General features: G+C 37.4%; 2 protein-coding genes across 2 annotated transcripts; one reads left to right on the plus strand and one right to left on the minus strand.

The window, feature by feature from the left end:
• Positions 1-134: 134 nt before the first annotated feature.
• nudt1 (nudix (nucleoside diphosphate linked moiety X)-type motif 1) lies at positions 135-6,519 on the minus strand. The gene is made up of 4 exons (XM_026929997.3): positions 6,377-6,519; positions 5,127-5,278; positions 3,978-4,123; positions 135-3,877 (listed from the first exon to the last, which is right to left on the minus strand). Exons 2-4 carry the CDS (start codon positions 5,276-5,278, stop codon positions 3,675-3,677), a joined length of 501 nt encoding a protein of 166 aa, XP_026785798.1. The 5' UTR covers positions 6,377-6,519; the 3' UTR covers positions 135-3,674.
• Positions 6,520-6,665: 146 nt separating this feature from the next.
• Positions 6,666-11,476, plus strand: mrm2 (mitochondrial rRNA methyltransferase 2). The gene is made up of 2 exons (XM_026929982.3): positions 6,666-7,324; positions 9,754-11,476. The coding sequence occupies exons 1-2, from the start codon at positions 7,042-7,044 to the stop codon at positions 10,176-10,178; spliced, it is 708 nt and encodes a 235-aa protein (XP_026785783.3). The 5' UTR covers positions 6,666-7,041; the 3' UTR covers positions 10,179-11,476.
• Positions 11,477-21,265: the final 9,789 nt, after the last annotated feature.

Genomic DNA, 21,265 nt, shown 5'->3' on the forward strand with positions numbered 1-21,265 from the left:
GACTACTAACTAACTCACTAAAGCCACTAAAGATACTATGTCAAAATATTTGCATTTTATCTTTACAGAAATTAGGGATGAGCAACATGGCAAAATAAATAAATAAATAAATAAACCCGCTCATGATGCATAAAGGCATTTTAAGGTGCATGATGTTTATTTGGATATTTAAGTGCCAGTAAAACAGCAGAGCCACACAAAAAAAATAATCATTTTGAATCAGCTGCTTGTTACTCTGAGCACTAATGGAGTCACAGTCATATCACTGATGATACAGAAACGCATCACAATTTCAGCATAGCACTAATAAAAATTCCCTTCTTTAGGATCCATTTACTTAATACACGACCCTGTGGAATAACCGCATTCATTCTGTTCATCCATTTATATGCTGACGCACCTTTATACACTGCAAAAAAGACATCTTAACAAGTGTAAATATCTTGGTTTTAGTCAAGATTGTCTATTATTTCCTAATATAAGATTACAATCAACCAAATACAAGATTATTAAACTTATTTCTAGTCATTTTTTTACTCATTTTATGCTCAAAATACTCTTGTTCTATTGGACCAAGCTTGAAATTAGTAGAAAAAAATCTAGATATAGGTTTAATCATTTAATATTTCTTTTGCTGTAATCTTACAGGATACATTTGACTACATTCAAGATATTTCCACTTGCTAAGATGTCATTTTTACAGTGTAAAGGGTCAAAACTAGTAGAACATAAAACTAGGACATAACTATCTCAAGTATACAAACTAATTGTAGATATCTCTGAACTAAAATCTGTGACATTAGGCAACGTTTGAGATAAAATGTATTGAGAATCTTTCTATAGCCTACCAAAGCCTATACTGAAGATCAGACAGTAATATTGTTGGCTAAATGTTTGATGATAATCATATTATTGTGTAAAAAAAAAAAGAACTGTACATTACTGAACAAGAGTTAGGAAAGGATATAGGGAATACTCACTTATTAGTACTATCATCAGCGTAACACAGTATGATTTACTGTTAGACAGTATGATCTTTGCTCTTAAGCACAACAGACTGTGTGTCTGACCCCATCCTAACATCCGTCTCAGGATGTTATCTCACAAGTGGACAGCTGAAACGGCTCATCCAGTATGTTCCACCGAGTCTTCAGTGACCACTTGTGATTAGATTTTGTGAATAAAGCTGGCTGGGTGATCCTTCGGTGTTGTGCGATACATTTACATTTCAAATAAATTGTACTTGTTAGAGATTCTACTACTTTCTTCCTGCCCCCAAATGCAGTTGAGTTTATAGTGCAGCTCACAGATTCAATAACGTCACTACATTACACCCTGTTACGTGAGCATATGTAGTGAATATTAATGCATCTGCGACTTAACTTGGTCTGAGAAGTTTAAATAATAACATTAAGGTTGATCTTGAAAATATAAAAATTATGACATTGCCTTCATAATTGTCTTTACCTAAGAAAGCAAAAGAAATTTCACCTTCCATAGTTTATACAAACATATAACTACTAGTGCTAATTAAAATACAAAACCTTTAAGTACTTAAAGCGAAATTTGAGACTCTTCAAAATTTCCTACTCGTCTGTATCGTTTCTGATTTAAGGTGAAAGCCCTCATCGTAATAACAACTTTAATTAGGAATAGGAAAGTATCTAATGAAGAAAAAACTAAAGTATCAACCTACTTACCTGGTTAATATTTGAAAGCATGTGATTGAATTAATTATAGAATTACAGAAAACTACAACTTAAGACAGAACAGCTGCTGTGTGTTTCATAAACCACGGAAAACAACATCTGTATAGCTTTCTTTAGTAACAAGTAGAAATCGGAGATGCCTCCACCACCAACAAGCCTAGTCTTTCAAGCTACTAATTTGTATGTCAAATACCCTTAAAATAGAATTCAAACAGGAAGGAAGCTACTGAAGATTGCAGAAACTATTACAGACATTTGACCTTGCTGTGACCTTGACCCTGTTTGGAATAATTCTGAACTCTAATCAGTTCATCTGCTGGTTATAATGATAATTCCATATAAATCCTACAAACATTCAACCACTCGTTCTTGAGATATCTTTACTACATACGGTCCCCTCTGAAAGTATTGGAACAGCAGGGCCAATGCTACTTTTTTTTTTTTTTTTTGCTATACACTGAAGACATTTGGGTTTCAGATCAAAAGGTGAATATGAGATGATGGCTCAGAATTTCAGCTTTAATTTCCTGATATTAATATATTATATTAATATATTTAATAGATTAATAATAAATTATTTTATTATTAATAAATTCATAAATAAATTAGATATATTAATTTCCCTCTAGATGTGTTAAACAACGTAGAACATGGCACCTTTTGTCTGAACCTACCCATTTGTTCAAGTGATCAAAAATATTGGAACATGTGACTGATAGGTGTTTCTTGCTGCCCAGGTGTGCTGTGTTACATTGATTGTTTAAAGAATTAATAGCTCTGAATGTCTACTCTTGGTTTAAGTCCTGAGTTTTGCCTCTGAAGACTGCATTTGTTGTTAAAAAGAATAAACCAACATGAAGACCAGAGAGCTGTCTATGGGAGAAAAGCAAGCCATTTTGAAGCTGAGAAAAGAGAGAAAATCTATCAGAGCCACTGCACAAGCATTGGGCATCGCCAGTACATCAATTTGAATATCCTGAAAAAGAAAGGAACCACTGCTGTACTAACAACCGGGCATCAAACAGGTCAGCCAAGGAAAACAACAGCAGTGGATTTCAGAAACGTTGTGAGAGCTGTGAAGAAAAACCCAAAAACAACACTTAATGACATCAGCAACAACCTTCACAGGGCAGGAATGAATGTTTCACAATCCACCAATCGAAGAAGTGCAGAAATATAGAAGCCATACCACAAGATGCAAACCACTCATCAGCAGTAAGAATCAGAAGGCCAGACTGGAATTACAGAAGATGATCCAGAAAAAGTGTTATTTACTTTTAGACTATTTGTTCCAATACTTTTGCTCACCTAAAAATTGTGTGGTCTGCCACCAAAGGTGCCATGTTCTGAGTTGTTTAACACATCTAGATGTAAATATCAGGAAATGAAAGGTGAAATTCTGATCTTTCGTCTCATATTCATCTTTTGATTTCAAATCCAAATGTCTTCTGTGTATAGCAAAAAACAACAGAATTGGCCTTGCTGTTCCAATACTTTCGGAGGGGCCTGTATGCTCACTAGTTAGGGTGGAATACAGTCCTGTTCTTAAACCTGAGAGGTGCACTATATTTGGGATTCAGTCAAAATGTTTCTAGCAAGAAGAAAATAGCAGAATGTAACAAAATAACTTTTTTTTCACTTCACATATTTACTCGATTAAACGTATGGCCATCGATAACAGCTCATATTTTATTCTAAAAGTTATGTAGATGTACATGCAAGTGATACCTGCACTAAAGCACAGCATAGCCAACATTATTCATGAAATCTGATCACAAGAGGTCACTTGAAGACGCATTCGATACACTTGTGATCGCATCCCCTGAGACGTGTGTTATAATCAGGTCTGAACAGGCCCCGTGGGTCACCAGGACCAGCTGATGATCCTGCTCTGAGTCCATTCCTTCCACACATTCCTACAGCCGAGTGTGAATGGGGCCGTCACCTCCTTTTATCTCTGATCACTTAACAGATATTAGAGGTACCAGAGTCTGATCTAAGCTCCTGCACCTCATTCAGCTTTTGTTCCAGTATCACATCATGGCCCTGGAATTTGAAGTAGCCCACGAACTTTTTCTTCTGCAGCATCAGCGGGAACCAGAAGACGTCGTCTGCCCACATTTCGCCGAAGGGGATTTTGTCGATATCGAACCACTGAGGCCGCATTTCTAAAATGGCAACATTAATAGGGTGTGAAACTTTTTTGAACAGTACCAATGCATGCCACAAACTCAATGATGTAATGCAACAGAGAAGGTCTGATATTACCTTCTGATTCTGTCGGCTCGCCGTTGTAATCGTCGGCTCGGAATATGTGCACATCCATCAGCTCTGTTTCTCCAACAAATTCGAACGTGATATTTCCGATCTTGTACAGCGTGTCTATAGTGAGGCCACTTTCTTCCAGCAGCTCTCTTTAAAATATCATGATATTTTCAGTCAAGAAATAAAACACAGGGCACTTTTAAAATACTGAGACTCTGAGCATACTCACATATGTAGATAAATGTCTATATTCAATATAGACATTTATCTACATATGTAAATGAACAATAAAGTCACTATAATGTTGATATAATTATTTTGTTCTAAATAAAATGAATAAACCCAGTAAATATGACACATAAAACCAGACTTACTAAGCAAGTCATCATTAGGTAATTTCTAATATTTATCCTTTATGATATATTCCTTTGATTGTTGCAAAAGGGGGGTTCATTTTTATTTCTTCGACACCTTTGGCTTTTTATGGAAACTGAATGACACCAGTAAAGTAGCAGTCATATTTGCTGAACAGTCATATTTCCTCTGAGTGCCCTTGATATCATTCTGCTTTAACATGTGGAAATTTAATTAACTCCATATCTCTGATCTGAAAATGTCACCAAAAAAAAATAAATCTAGATTAATCTAGATCTAGCTTCATTTTCACTGGTTTTAAACTTTGCTGTCATTTGGAATTGGTCCCTTGCCTGCTTGATCTTGAATTTAAATGAGTACTGTTCAGATTTTGTAGAAATATAGTTAAAGGTGCATTAGGTAAATTTAAAATTAGGTCTCTAAATATTTAGGTGGCTTCATGAAGCTCCACCCCCATTAAATGACTGACAGGCGGCACATCCAACCACAAACAAGCATTCTGACCCGGAATTCAGTTTTCCTAACGGGTTTTCTCAGCGACTTAATACATTTTCGCTAAGGCCGCAGCTTAATCTATTGTTTTTTATCATTTTCTACATAGCTGTTTTATTTGAAAGGAATTTAAAAAAAACCACGATTGCACCTTTAAATAAACAAATCCACAGAAACACAGCTGACGAATATAAATGTTGTTTTTGTGCAATAATGCAGAAAGTGTCAAAGCTGTACTTTGTCTCTAAGGTAGTTGCAGTGACTAGGTTTAACGGTTCTCCTCACCTCCTCGCTGCTTTCTCTATGCTCTCTCCGGGATGAACTTTGCCCCCGAAGCCGTTCCATTTCCCGGCTCCAAAGCCGCGCTTCTTCATGCCGAGCAGCACACGGCCGGGTTGCACCACCAGCACCAGCGTCAGCAGCTTCCTCGTGAACATCTAATAAAACACATTAACCTATTTATTGATGTTTAGGCTCAATCCCAAATGGAACCTGAATATGCAGTAGCAGCTTATTACACCATGTGTAGCATACTACATGCTTGTTTTTATTTTTACCACAATTGTTGTAGTTAAAATGTAGTAAAATGCTTTATACCCCAGCACAGTTAAAACCTTGAGTCTGATTGGTCAGAAAGTGTGCACTATTTTCGTATAAAAGCGCGGCTTGGACAGTAGTTCCACCTGTAACATGAACTCTAAGTTAATATTAATGCGTTCGCTCTAATACATTATTTCTCCTGTACGGCAGACGAGCCACACAATCTAATCTAAGACTAATAATGAATGGATTTTTTTTTTAAAAAATGTGTTGTTTAACAACGTAAAATGTATAATCATTGATTGCTGAGGTAATGACTGTTTATCGTATCGACTATAACGTAAGTGATAACAGGAACTAACTTGTCTTTCAGACGTTCCACAACACTGAATCTAACTATAAACTGTTAGAATGTGCAATGTGGCATTCATTAATATATTAAACACTGTAATCGCTGGCAAATTGCTGTGGTATAAGAGGAATAACACACTCCAGAGCATGTATGAACATAATGCACTCCGCTGCGCGTCACGCCATATCACACCACCCCGGTGTACATTAATGTCCTATAACAACACGCTGTGTCGTGTGTTATTCCTTCCTAAAAACAAGGTAACAAAATATTAATGTGAACCTAAAATATTGTACTGTTTTAACAAATATTATTTATATTAATATAATAATATTATTTATAATGTTTATTTAATTGTTTATTTAATTTAATATTGTACTGTAGTATTGTAATGTAATATTGTTAATATTGTAATTTTTGTTAATAAATATATTTATTAAAGGATAAATAAATACTTAATAAAGTACTTAATAAAAAAATAATGAACAAATAATAAATACTTAATAATAAATGCTTAATAAAAAAAATAATAACCTAAATGAATCGACTCTGCATAAAGACACAGGAAACTAGCTGAAATTCAAGGATATTTCATTCAGCAAACAAAACAAACAGTGAAAATAACATTAATATAACATCTTACTTGTTCAAAGATGAATTACAGACTTATTATTATTTATAAAATATTGATTTAAACGAGGAAATGCTGAAGTTAGCAAAGACAATGCAGTGGACTACAGGCTCATTCCCGCGTGCGTGTGTTTACACAGGATGTTTCCTGTCTGATGTGTTACACTGAAATAATCTCGACTAGAATCATCAACCCTGCAATTTAAAAAAAACTTCAAAAACTTAAAACTAAATTTAAAAAACAACATATGTTATTATCTGACAGAAAGGTCATGAGAATAGAGTATCTCGTGTATACTCCAGCATCTTAAACAAAGCACCCTGTTTGAGTTTATTTATTTATTTATTTATTTGTAGTTAATCGTTTAGGAATCATGTAGGATGTTTTAGGAAACTAGTCCAGACTCCATACCAGTAGGTGGCGTTAAAGCACCACCAATATGGCTATAACGCAATAAAACTAAAAAATAAAGAAGAAGAAGACCTCCAGCATGACTTCTGTGACAGTCATAAACAAGACAACATCATGAAAAACGTCGAAATGATCTATTATATATTTGTTTCTTGTTAACCGGATGTTGTAAACCATGAAGCATTGCCCTGGGTGTTGTTTTGGATGTATACACGCCTCTAGAACAACTTTCCGACTTGGAGATTTAATTCAGACTCATATAAATCATGTGGAAATGTTTATATCTGCAGATATGTCGCATTCACAGCTCGAGCCTGCTGCTGAAGGGGAAGAGTGGTGCAGCGAAGCGCTGGATGATGCGCCACATGAACGACCCCTTCGTTAAAGCAGCTCAGCTTCAGCACTTCCGCTGCAGGAGCGCCTTCAAACTGCTGGAGATAGATGAGAAGTACCGCCTTCTGAAGCCTGGCCTCAGTGTCATAGACTGCGGTGCTGCACCCGGAGCCTGGAGCCAAGTAGCAGTGCAAAGGGTCAATTCAACTGGAGAAAGTAAGTTCAGAGGGGTTTGGTAGCTTGTACGCTTTATTATCCCCTATAACAGCAAACCCTGAGGATAGTTCCAGCTGTAAATCAAGCTTTATACACTATGTGGCCAAAGGTTTGTGGGTATCTGATTCATCTATCCATTTTCTGTAACACTTGTCCTACTCGGGGTCACTGGGAGCCTGGAGCCTTTCCCACACCATGGATGGGGTGCCAACCTATCACAAGACACAATCACATACACTTCAGACAATTTGGAAATGCCAGTCAGCCTACAACAAATGTCTTTGGACTGGGGAGGAAACCGGAGTACCCAGAGGAAACCCCGAAGCACGGGTAGAACTCTGCCCTCTGAGTGCAAACTCTGTACACAGAGGGTGGAGGCGGGAATCGAACCCCCAGCCCCAGAGGTTCATGGCAAACGTGCTAACCGAGGCACCTGACAAACACCCACATGTTGGCTTTCTTCACCACAAAGCTGGAAGCACATAACTGTCTACAATGTCTTTTTCCCTTCACTGGAACTAAGAGGCTCTAACCTGTTCCAGCATGACAGTGCCCCTGTGCACAAAGCCAGCTCCATGAAGACATGGTGTATTAAGTGTGTATTGGAGTGGAAGAACTCGAGTGTCAGAGCCCTGACCTCACCCAACATCAGTGCCTGATCTCACTAATGCTCTTGTAGCTACACTCCAAAATCTAGTGGAAAGCCTTCCCAGAAGAGTGGAGCTTATTATAACAGCAAAGGGGAAATAAATCTGGAATGGGATGTTCAACAAGCACATATGAGTGTGATGGATAGATAAATAGATAGATAGATAGTAGGGCTACATGATATTGAAGAAAAATGCGATATGCGGTATGATAATTCTATAAGTGTGCAAAATCGATTTAAATTATATGTACATATATATTTAAAAATTGAAAATGACATAACCAACATGCATGTTTCATGTTCATCTGAGGAAAAGAAAGCATTCTCTGCTATCTGCGTCGCCGTAAAACTTTGATTTTTCGTAACTTTTTGAAGTTTTAAAACCATTCAGTTATTGCAAGCCCTTGCCATATGCATATCGCATTTGTGATAATTCAATAATTTGCGATGTATTGTGCAGCCCTGATAGATAGATAAATAGATAGATAGATAATGTACTTTATTAATTCCTGAGGGAAATTGTTTTGTTACAGCGGTACAATAAACAACAGAAATGCACAGAGAACACAAAAGTACAGTACTCATATTTAGTAAATTAATTACGTAAGAATAAAATAAGATGCTAAGTCACTACAAAAGTAAGAGAAGTGGCGGTAGTGCAGGTGATGATCGTAACGTGACTGTCATTAGAATGTGTCCAACCTAACCTAATAGTAAACAGATTATTTAATAAATAATAATGTGTAATCGTTGATGTGGTGAAGCGTTCTGTAAGGAGATGTTTATTAACCTTTAGGGAAAGTGCCTCCTGTGTCAGCAGGAACAGTCAGTAGGTTAAGAGGCTGTGAGGGAACGAAGGTGTCTAAATATAACTGTAATAATAAAAAAATATTATGTGTTATCATTAATAAATTAAAAATTGCAATCCCTGGCAAAGTGTTGTGGTATAAGAGAAACAGAAGACTTCAGGATGTGCTGTTATTGGGAATTATCAACACTGATGCTGTAAGAGTAAATCTGTTTCGCCTCGGGCCGCATCACACCTTTCGGACAATGATTATTTTCCTATAGCAGCATTCCCCATTGTGTTTTATTCCTTCCTTAAGTGCAGTACAATCACAGACATTTAAAATCAAAAGCCTAGGGGTCAGAGTTTTTTATTATTTTAATATTTTGCAAAATTGTAATCACTTCCTCACAATTCCTCTGACTGTCAATAAACTATATGCTCAAAGTCAAAACTCTAGTTTCTTAGTTTCTTTAGACTTTATAAACAGGAGAGAAAATGATATGGACCACCAACATGCAACCAATCAGAACAATGCAGCATTTCAATGTGTTGCCAGTCAATTCTGTCACGTCTCAAATGTCTCAAATGGCACCCTAAGTCCTGTGGTCCTCCTCCAATACTTTGGTGACGTAGTGAAAGTATGAACTTTGGTGCATGAGGGTGTAAAGCAAGCATTAAGGAACAGTCCAAATAACTTCATGCCAGTCCAGGATGTTTCCATTTGGTACACTGATGTGGCTTTGGAGGGAACACTGAAGAGGGACTGTACTTAAAATGTACCACTTTATTTTAGAAAACAGTGCATTTCAACCTCCGGCATGGTGATTTACTAATGAGATGAATAGCCTCTGGCATTAGTCTCATTTGTAATCAGTTAACAGTTGATCAGTGATTTTGCACTTTGAATTCTTAAACATATTCACATACACACGAATCTCTGACTTCACAATGATTAATAGATTTTCCCGTTTCACTGTTTTCTTGTTGCAGGGCCTGATTTAGCCAGAGGGTGTGTATTTGGTATAGATCTGCTCCACATTGCCCCTTTGCAAGGTGCCCACTTCCTGTCCAACCGCGATATCACCAGTCCTGCTACTCACGCCGAGCTGCAGGAGCTCCTTCCTCAAGCTTACGCTGATGTCATCCTCAGTGACATGGCACCCAACGCCACTGGGCTTAGAGAGCTGGACCACGAGAGACTCGTGTGCATGTGTCTTTCACTGCTAGAGCTGGCCGAGAAGTTGCTGCGGCCTGGAGGCTCGTTGCTGTGTAAGTTCTGGGATGGAGCGCTCACACATAAGCTCCGGGAAGGTCTTACCCAAACTTTTCAAGATGTGAAGACCGTGAAGCCCAAAGCAAGCAGGAAAGAGTCGGCTGAGTTATATTTCCTAGCTAGAACATTCCGGAAAACGTAGTATCGCTCTTCATGGACCTAGATTATCGACAGGATTTTTCAAAGGTTATTTCTGAAGCATCATGTATCAGGGATAATTTTTTTTTTGTTGTTGTTGTTTTGTTTTGTTTTTTACAGTGGGCAGTTTCAAATATATGAAAGTTATTGCATAACCACAGACGCCTTCATTACTTGGTTCTGAATATACAGCATGTCTGCAAAACTGTTTATTACATCTGTTTATGTTTGTTCGTGGGCTGTCTTTGGCAGAATTAATACAGAGAAATAATAAATATAAAATAATCATTAAAAACACACAGCAAAAGGTTGGTTGGTTGTTTCATGTGCTGCATGCAGCATCACTTCTGGTGCAAAATAGCCTTAATCTGCAAACCCAAAACCTCTGACTGGCATCCTTTGTAGTTTAAGACCTTAAATGGATTACTAAATGTTATTGGAAATGTTTTATCTGTTTTCTGCCCATACCCTCTTCCCCCAAAAAGATTAATATCTGACCGCCTACTCCAACCTGCATGAGAGCTGAAACAATACAATACAATACAGTGGCCAAGATTCTATTATTCTTCTGCCAACATGCTGCTTGTTGGTTTCGAGAGCCATATTTTTCCCCTCTGTTGTACACCCAGAATGTGAATTTACCTCAATCTGTTTGAGGCCAGGTTGGACTTGTGGATCCATTTTACAAAATCAAACTCTATTGAGTTAGACCTCTTCACAGATTCATTTTGCAAAATCCACACTGCATAGGTTTGTGCCTTCAGCCGTAGGTCTTAGAAAGTACTGAGCACTGTTGCAGCAAATCTTAATTTTACTACACTTAGCTGATGTAGCAGTTTGATTCAGACAGTTACCATCAAACACTGGAGGCTGACAGGGAGGTTCAGTAACTAATCTCTCGGCTCAGTGTAATGCACTGAACTCTAATGCAGTTGTACATCTCTATATGCACCTTTAACTATCATGATGTTGAAGCATTTTTGAATGCAGAGTGACTATTTATGAATTATTCAGCCGTGAATTATTTTTATAGATTAATGCAAGGTTGTGCTGAAGTATTTAGCGCCTTTCTTTTTGGAGGAGAATTCTAGATCTATGAGAAATTAGGACAGAACAAACATTTGAACTGTGCTGGAATCAAAGCAGTAACAGATGTTTGCAGCTGTGATGTGATGTGGCATTTGGGTGACTACATGGGAATAAAGGACTGAAAAATGGAGCTTTTTCTCTTTCACAGACTAAAGATTAGTGATACAGTCAATTAGGTTAAAAAAAAACAAAAATACATCCAACGTCTTGCAACTAAACTTCTCTAAAATCAAAACAGTTACGATGTTAATGAACAAGCTTTTGGTGTTAAGAATTTTTGAAACTGAGCTATCGTGTTTGTAGAAATTCATCCTGCCAGTGGATGGAGCTCTTGAGTTGTCTGAATGTAAATAGCACGCCTGTGTTTTGAATGGTATACTGTCCGTTTTGATGAAGTGCGAAATACATAAATACAACACCGTGTATGCATTCGTTCTGAATACATACTAGCAGTTTACGAACAATGCGCTAAATCATTTCATCAGCAACAGACAGTATTGAAATTGCATTCACATTTGTCTGCTGGTGCATTGAGGCATTATGGCTTGTCACGGTGCGCTTTTTGCCACCAGGCTTAATCATGCCACTTTTAAAAAGCCTGGAGTGCAAATCACTAGGTCCTTGAAAGAAGAATTTCCACCTAAATGTATTTCACAAACCGTCACATATCATGATAAACAGGGTAGAACGCCACTGGCATGTTGTAGCCTGGCAAAACATCAAGTAAAACTGCTCCACTGTGTTCTGATTGGACAGAGGAGATTAGAGTCAACACTGGATGATCACTCAAATCTGGTTACACTCTCTGACCATTAACTCCAGAGAGTGCCTGTGGGAACGCCCTGGATCACAAAACCAGGAGAAACCGTGGTTAAAAAAGCACGGGCAAGTAATGAACAATACTACAGATTCAGAATCCCTTTGGAATTTCCTAGAAATTTCAGTCCATTACTGAGTGATTTCTTTCCATCAGTGAATTTGGAAACCATAATTACATGACTAAATGCTTAGTCACAACAGCTAACCATGCTATATTTGATATGCAGTCGATATTCAGTTAGTGTCTCCGTAATAGGAACGCTAAATTGTTTACAGGTTGGAAAAAAAATAATCTGTTTTGCCGGTCATGCAATCATTCTCTCATTATGATCTTATGAGCAGGAAAAGTGGTCGGATAAGTGAGCCGTAGACAGCATGATTAATGAGAATGCTTTGTCCTAAAACAGCATTTGCAGAAACAAAAGGACACCACGTCTGCTTCAACCTAAGGTTAATTTTAGGTTTATGCATTACAGGTCTCACTGATGAGAAACTGGAATTCCAGGGAGGCCCAATACATTAAGATAGATTAAGATAATTTAGTATGGTGATTCAGTAATTATTTTCCGAGGTTAGCGATTACCTCTGGACATTGCTATACACATAAGAAATAACATACAAGTTATACATAATATTGAATGGGATTTGAATGTGTTAGAGGGCAAAATTGCTTGGAGTCAGACTCACTTTAACAGAATCTTAAGCAAGTGGAATCAGACATACCAGTATATAACCTAGATACAGTCCTGAAACTGGAACATTTGATTGAAATGTTAAATATGGACTATATTGCCAAAAGTTTGCAGACAGCTGACCATTATACTCATACAGTATGTGCTTGTTGAACATCCCATTTCAGATTTAGTCCCATCTGTGCTTTTATAATAAGCTCCACTCTTCTGGGAAGGCTTTCCACTAGATTTTGGAGCGTGGCTGTGGGGATTTGTGTTCATTCAGCTACAAGAGCATTAGCGAGGTCAGGTACTGATGTTGGGTGAGGAGGTCTGGGGTGCAGTTCATCCCAAAGGTGTTCAGTGGGGTTGAGGTCAGGTTGAGTGCAGGACACTCGAGTTCTTCCACTCCAACCTTCACACACCATGTCTTCACACCATGTGCACAGGGGCATTGTCATGCTGGAACAGGTTTGGGCCTCTTAGTTCCAGTAAATGGAAATTGTAATGCTACAGCATACAAAGACATTCTAGACAATGGTGTGTTTCCAACTTTGTGGCAACAGCTTGGGGAAGACCTACATATGGGTGTGATGGTCAAGTGTCCACAAACTTTTGGCTGTATTTTGTATATAGTATAAAGTATAAAGATTCCAGCAGCCCATCATAGTGGGAATTTCTCAGGCAGTAGTACAGTCTATTCTGAAATTATTAGCACTGCTCTTTAATAAAAAAAAAAAACAAAAAAACAAAAACGAATATATACATTGAATAATGTGTCATTTATACCATTTGGTGAAACCTCCTTGAGCCTCTTTGTGGAACCATTTCTCCATTGGATGTATGTTTGAGGTAATTATCATGTTGGAAGATCAATCTACGACCAAGGCTTTGGGCTAACATATGCTAGTACTTAGCGGAATTCCTGATGCCATTGATCATCATAAGAGCCCCATAACAGCCCCAAAGTAGCAGCGATCTGCCATGTTGTGCAGTTGATATCAAGTTCACCAAACATGACAATAAGTGTGCATGGCCATGGAGTTCAATTTGCTTTTCGTATCACCACAACAAACTGTTTCACTTACAGTCCAGCACAATTGGATGCTTTCTCTGCTCTAGCACACATACTAACTAAGATCCAATGTGGTAATTGAAAGCTGAGAGAAATCTGTGCTGCACTTCAACCCTCCAGCACCTCAGACATATCCAAACCAAGTGCATGTATAATCTGATTTAATTCATTGTCCTTTGAATGAAGTGCTCATTGATCTGGCACCAATTTGTAAAGAAAGTCTGAGATCATAGTAAAACATGAATACTGTTGTGTTGTAATATAAACAGCCTTGTGCTGTACAGGCCAAAAGCTGCCCTACTAACTGAAGCACTTCTTAACAGGGATTTTAAAGGATTTATTTATATATATATATAAAACATTTATATACCCTTGTATGTTTGCATGAGGTAGAGCACATGCCCTGGGCCAGTATTTGAAGATCTAGATGAGATCACTGTTCCTCTTCTTATTTTTTCAGTCTCTTCTCTCAAATTCATCATGTAGGTTGGTCTGTCTAGTGATCTTAGTCATGCATAAATTTTCTGTGTCTGGCTTCATTAAAACAGACCAAGAGATATGTCCTAAGAGATTTATTTGGAGAAGATCCAAGACTGAGCTTAGCATAATTTTTTTTTTCTCACATTCAATGGCAAATTGCCTCAGAACTGTGCTGTATCACATTGGGCATACAGTAAAATCATCACTCCAGACAAATGTGCTGTATGTCATGCTCTCAGAGATGAGAAACTAGGCATAGCAGCAGATCTATGGTATGAATGGGTTAGCAGCGCTAAGCCTTGCCTCTCTTTGAAGGAAAAAATACATACAAATAAGGCTAAATGTTTTTTTGACATCCACCTCATATGATTTGCTGTTAACAAATGGCTTGAACTGATTATTTTTGAGGTCCTTTTATGGAAATCACAACAATAGCATCACCAGTGGTTGTAAACATACACAGTATGATGTAAAGGCTGGGGCTGATTTTTTTCTAGCCCAGGCTGTAGATTCATAGTCGTGTCATTAATTACACAAGAGTGTCTTTTGCTTACCATGCTTGCAATTCAGAAGAGACAATACAAACTTGAAACACTTGACTTCAAAAAAAGCAATCATAAATTGTTCTGCCTATCCATTTTTCAGGGTGGTCTTAAGTGTACGCGTAATAGTTTTGTGCCTGTGATGAGACCTTGTGGTATAAAGCTCTATTAAAATAGTTTCATAATATTAACACAGAATAGAATTTTTTAGCCGTCCCATTCATTATTGTAAGAAACTGTCACTACAATATAAGATCTATAAAATAATCAGTCTACACTCACCACCAGTATAATAGGAACACTTGTAGCCTCCCTCATTCATGCAATTATCCAATCAACCAATCATGTGGCACTGCAGGAAATCATGCAAACCGAATAGATGAAGATGGGAAAAAGTCCAAATAAAGTGCCCACTGTAGCTTCAGATTTCTGTTCTTAGCTGACAGGAGTGCAACCTGATATGCCCTTCTGCTGTTGTAGCCTCAAGATCTGATGTGCTGTGCATTCTGAAATACTTTTCTGTTCACCGTGGTTGTAAAGAGAGGTTATTTCAGTTACCATAGCCTTCCTGTAAACTCGAACAAGTCTGGCTGTTCTCCTCTCCCCTCTCTCATCAACGAAGTGTTTCTGCTGATTACTGATGTTTTTTTATTATTATTATTATTTTTCGCACCATTCTGTGTAAACTCTAGGGACTGTAGTGCATAAAGATCTGAGGAAATCAGCAGTTTCTGAAATACTCAAATCAGCCGTCTGGCACCAGCAAGCATGCCACGGTCACAGTCACAGTCACTAAGACCACATTTTTCTTCTGATGTGAACAATATCTGAAGCTCTTGACCTGTGTCTACATATATTTATGCATTGTTGTTCGTGCTGCCACATGATTGGCTGATTGGATAATTGAGGGTACAGGTGTTCCTATTAAAGTGTCTGGTGAGTTTATTTATGGCATTTGAGACACTCACCATCCACTTTATTAGGAACACGTGTACACCTGCACATTTATGCAGTTATCTAGCCAGCCAATCATATGGGAGCAGTGCAATGCAAAAAAGCATGCAGATACAGGTCAAGAGCTTCAGTTAATGCTCATCAACCATCAGAATGGGGAAAAAAGTGTGATCTCTGTGACTTTAACCATGGCGTGGATGTTGGTGCCAGATGGGCTGGTTTGAGTATTTCAGAATCTGCTTATCTCCTGGGATTTTCACACACAACAGTCTCTAGAGTTTACTCTGAGATGGTTCGAAAAATAAAAACATCCTCTGTGTGGAGTGTCTGCAGGCTGAAAGACCTTGTTGAAGAGAGACATCAGAGGAGAATAACCAGACTGGTTTGAACTGACAGGAAGTCTATAGTTACTCAAATAAGCACTCTTTACAACCGTGGTGAGCAGAAAAGCATCTCAGAACGCACAAGGCGTCATACCTTGAGATGGATGGGCTACAACAACAGAAGACCACATCAGGTTCTACTCCTTTCAGCCAAGAACAAGAATCTGAGGCTATCATGGGCACAGACTCACCCCACAGTTGAAGAAGGAAAAAGACCAGGTGATTTTTTTTTTTTCTAATCTTCATATGGCCCAGTTTGGGTGAGCCTAAGATGGCTTCTATCTAGCTGTAAGCCAACCTGTGATATAGCATCGTTTTTTTTTTTTTTTTAAACCAAATCTCTATCTGAACAGTATTGCAAAGTCATGTAGCTGTTAGCAACACAGAATTAATTGGACTAAATTCTATTTATTTATTTATTTATTTATAATTGAGATTACTGACTTTGGTGCAGCAAAGCTTTTTCCTGCACTATGTGATCTTTCTTATTATAATGCTGTGTGTGAACGAAAGTGTTCAGTGGTCTAATTTTCCTCAATCAGCTACTCAGATTAAGTCTTAAAACACTTTACATGAATAAATGCCCTTCAATTACTGTAGACCTAATATCCTTGTTGAGAATTTGATTAGAAGCTAAATGGAACTTTTTGATGTGCGATTATCCCATGAAACGAAAATGTAAAACCAAATTATCAGTGGGTTTGTATGCCTTTGTAACATGTCATACTGAGCTCACTTAAACTTGAAATGAAATGTGCTTATGCAGCATCTGATGGGTTCTTTGTCACTGTACTGATGTGATAACAGTGTTCTCTCTCTTTACTCCTCTGCTAACACTGAACTTCGCATTTAAGTGTCAACTGGCTCTCTTTTTCGGGGCTGATAACCCACAAAAAAACTAGATTTAATATTAGCCCATAGTGGTCACACTGTTTTTCTCTTTGATGTTAAGATCACACTGAATATTTCATTTTTTGGCACTAAATATGAATACAGTCCTAATTCCAGATTCAATCCAGCAGCTCTGTCAAGTGAATTGCACATTTTGATTTTAAGTAAGTACATTATAAGACCAAAGATTTGCAGACACCTGACCATCACACCCATATGTGCTTGTTGAACATCCCATTCCAGATTTAGTCCCATCTTTACTGTTATGATAAGCTCCACTCTTCTGGGAAGGCTTTCCATTAGATGTTGGAGCGTGGCTGTGGGAATTTGTGATCATTCAGCTATTAAGAGCATTAGTGAGATCAGGCACTGATGTTAGGTGAGGAGGTCTGGGGTTCAGTCGGTGTTCCAGTTCATCCCAAAGGTGTTCAGTGGGGTTGAGGTCAGGGCTCTGTGCAGGACACTCGAGTTCTTCCACTCCAACCTTCACACACCATGTCTTCATGGAGCTCACTTTGTGCACAGGGGCATTGTCATGCTGGAACAGGTTTGAACCTCTTAGTTCTAGTGAAGGGAAACTGTAATGCTACAGTATACAAAGACATTCTAGACAATGGTGTGGTTCCAACTTTGTGGCAACAGTTTGGAGAAGAACCGCATATAGCACTATGCAAAAGTCTTAGACACCCTATTTTTTTTAGTACAAACTTTGTTATCGATTTTTATTTTATGACTTCTACGTTATTGATTCAGTACAAAAACATTTTAGATTCCAAACATTAGTTTTCCAGCAGAAAATTAAATGTTACAGAAAAATGTTTGTATGTCAGTAAAGAAAGCAGCAGATTCCATAAGAGACACTTTTCAGACAAAAAAACATAATGAAGGCTGCTGGGTTTCGCTGCAGAAATAAGAAGCGAGTCGACAGTCAAAGTCTCCAGAAGAACTGTGGCTGCTTCTGCACGATGCTCAGTAACACTTACAGCTCATTTCCTTATAAAACTGCACACATTGTACCTGAGACTACTAGTTTTTAAAAAAGCGAAGGGTCATCACACCAAATATTGACTTTGTTTACTAATGTTTACTGCCTTTTATAGTATTTTTTTAAATGTAGAAACATTTAATTTCATTTCTTTGCTCTACAGTATTTCTTTGCATGTGCCTAAGACTTTTGCACAGTACTGTATAGTATGAGCGTGATGATGGTCAGGTGTCCACAAACGTTTAGCCATATAGTGAATCTTCTAAGAGCATTCAGTGGGAGATGGTGTGTTTTGAGATTAACATTTATTAAGACAGCTGTTAATTATGTTGAATTAAGCTATTTATTATAATTGAAGATTGAAAGATTTTAAGTTTCAGGATTGCCTAAGAGCTGCTGTTGGACCTCCTTAGCACAAGACCCCTAACTGCTCATTCTTTAACTGTATCCTGTCTCAGCCTCAGTCGATTTGGAAGGAAAAAAAAGCTCAAAATGTCTGCCAAATGAATAAATGGAATGAGGGGAACAAACTGTTTGCTGAGACCAGTGAATTCTCCTTCAAATTTAATTATGTAAATGCAAGATCAGCCTTTTAATTTTATGAATCTTTTTTTTTTTTTTTTTTTTTTTTAAATAAACCAAACAGACTGAAAGGAAATAAAATTTCTCTTCTGCAATGAGTTGCAGTAAAGCACAGTTGACAGGCCTCAAATTTTCTGATGGATCGCTGGCTAAGGTGCTCATACAGCACTGTGGAAGAATCCAGCGCTGTCACGGCGCTACACTGAAAGCCTTTCCCTGGAAGCTGCTAATAGATGGATACCTGCACACTCTCAGTGATGAATGCACATTTATTTGCAGTGGGGCTGCAAACCAGAGATTAGAATACTTTCTGCAATCTACCACATCATGCACATGTTCTGAATGGAGCTGGATGCAGAATGAGCAGACATTTTTCGTGACAACTGAAATGAAAAGTTATGCACAGACATGATACTACAGAGATTGCATAGCTTTCTGCAACTATTTTTCACCTTCTTTCTATTTTCAGCTTGGCCCATAACGCATGTCCCATTAACCCAGTCTTTATCTTTTTTTATTTTTTTATTATTTTATCATCTTATTCTTTTCTCAAAAATATCAATATAAACATTTTATACAAATACCACTTTGCTAGTATGCTAGATTGTAAAAAAAAAACAAAAATGGACAGAAACAAAAAAAATCACATTGTGACTTAATATTTATTTAATTATGTTCAGCAGTCTTGTGCACTTTTACTTCACCTTGTTATTCTCAGGTCAGAATGAAATGAGCGTAATCTTTGTAATATAAATATGATTTAAAAAAAAACAACAACAACAAAAAATGATGTTTCGTATTCATTAGAGAAATTAAGCCAAGCACAGAGATAGCAAGTTCATTAAATGTTCATTAAATATTAATGGAATAGTTGGCAGTAGTGAGCATGAAATGCAACCTGCAGAAAAGGCTCAGCCAAGTCCACAAACCAGGACAAGTCTTCGTTAGATCTTCCCGCATTGAGAATATATGTTTAAATATACCACATGCTGCTCAATCCATTAATTCACTCATTTATTTCAATAAATGGATAGATTCCCTCGGAGAAGTTAATTCAGTAATAAGACCAAACCACAGAATTAAGAACTGAAGCACTAACCTGTCAGACAATAGTCTCCTTCAGTCATGTCATGAAAAAATGGACATTTCTTAACATGGACAATTCTATAATAAAGTATTATTAAGAAATATAGCATCATTAAAATGTGAATGAAAATCCTTTACTGCTACACGGAAATCAACAGGTGACTTGGTCAACATCATTAAGACACTGTTCTGGGAGCTGCATCACTGCACAAGCAGAAGGCCTTTTCCAGAAGATCAGGAGGTGAAATGGAGTATGAGTTTGAATATTCATCCTTCCATAGACATTCGCTTACAGAGTCACTATAAACATTTTCAAGCAGAGGCACTTTATCATGCGGAGGCTTCAGCATTATCTTCTCAGTGACCCTGTGCGTGTGAATGTTCGTGTGACATTAATGTGCTTCTCACAACTGCTCATGTCCAAGGTAATCAAGTGTGATATGAGTCTTCCAGACTCATGAATGAGAAAACAGCTCAAAAATTAACTCAAGGTAAGACCTTACCTTTTTATGCATTTAAGCCTCACAATGAATATATTGGCCTTCTTACAAAATGGCTATGCATTTTCTCAATTTCTCAAAAAGGAGAAAGTATAGAGACTGAAAAAAATAGATTGAGAATGTACATAAACCGTGTTTGATTTCGGACAGAGCTGGAAATGGAAGTCAGGGGAAGCTCGGCTGCAATCTGTAAAATATATATATATATATAAATATATTAGGGACGAAACGCAATATGAATATATTATTTGGATTGAACAGATAATGTGTCCTAAATGAATACAAATACAGATTCAAACAGTAGGAGTATTCAGTTGTTGTTTTTATTTTTTTAGAAACATAGCCAAAAAAATTAGAAAAACTTGGAACTTTTTTTTTTGAGTCTTTTTGGGAGAAGTTAACAATGGAGCGTATTTCTGGTTTGCAGTATCTGCATTGTACAGACATTATACGCAAAACCTGCCAAATGTGCTCATGGGACAAAGAAGTTCATTAATATAATACTAATACAAGATGCACTGTTTTTTTTTCATCAGTAGTTTGCTCTAGTAGCCTGATCTAAACACTGCCTTGCTGAGCTCCAAAATACAACCATATTTCTACCATTTTTCTGCAGAAACAAAATAAATTTATTGCTTTCATTTATTGAGCTGCTGCTCCGTATAGCTCCCTCAGACTGTGCTGTGCACAGGACAGCATATCTCTGCTTGGGTCTCCAAAAATAATCATCTAATTAATTTAAATTTGCTAGTGTTGTTTTGTCATTCTTAAATGATCATTCTCCACGGTTATTAAAACCTTTTTTGAAAATCGTACGGTCATTAAAATGAAAAGCCGTATAACAGACCCCCTTTTGACTCGCAGAAGGACTCAGAGTGTCCCAGCTTTATAGTCCAGCGAACTTTTATGATCTTCCTGGAACATAACATACTCGAAAACTGAAGCGAATCTGATAAAGTATTATTAGATGGATATTGCTGTCAAATGTAAATAACAAGATTTTGTTTTGGGAAAGAAATCATTACTTTGAAACA

The sequence above is a fragment of the Pangasianodon hypophthalmus genome, chromosome 23 (assembly GCF_027358585.1).
Source record: "Pangasianodon hypophthalmus isolate fPanHyp1 chromosome 23, fPanHyp1.pri, whole genome shotgun sequence".
Classification (NCBI taxonomy): Eukaryota; Metazoa; Chordata; class Actinopteri; order Siluriformes; family Pangasiidae; genus Pangasianodon; species Pangasianodon hypophthalmus.

Coding starts and splice junctions, on each gene's coding strand:
- nudt1 (XM_026929997.3), bottom strand. CDS start 5,278: ATGTTCACGAGGAAGCTGCTGACGCTGGTGCTGGTGGTGCAACCCGGC. Junction 4,124..5,126: donor ATAGAGAAAGCAGCGAGGAG/GTGAGGAGAACC, acceptor GATATTTTAAAG/AGAGCTGCTGGAAGAAAGTG. Junction 3,878..3,977: donor CGAGCCGACAGAATCAGAAG/GTAATATCAGAC, acceptor TTGCCATTTTAG/AAATGCGGCCTCAGTGGTTC.
- mrm2 (XM_026929982.3), top strand. CDS start 7,042: ATGTGGAAATGTTTATATCTGCAGATATGTCGCATTCACAGCTCGAGC. Junction 7,325..9,753: donor GGTCAATTCAACTGGAGAAA/GTAAGTTCAGAG, acceptor TTCTTGTTGCAG/GGCCTGATTTAGCCAGAGGG.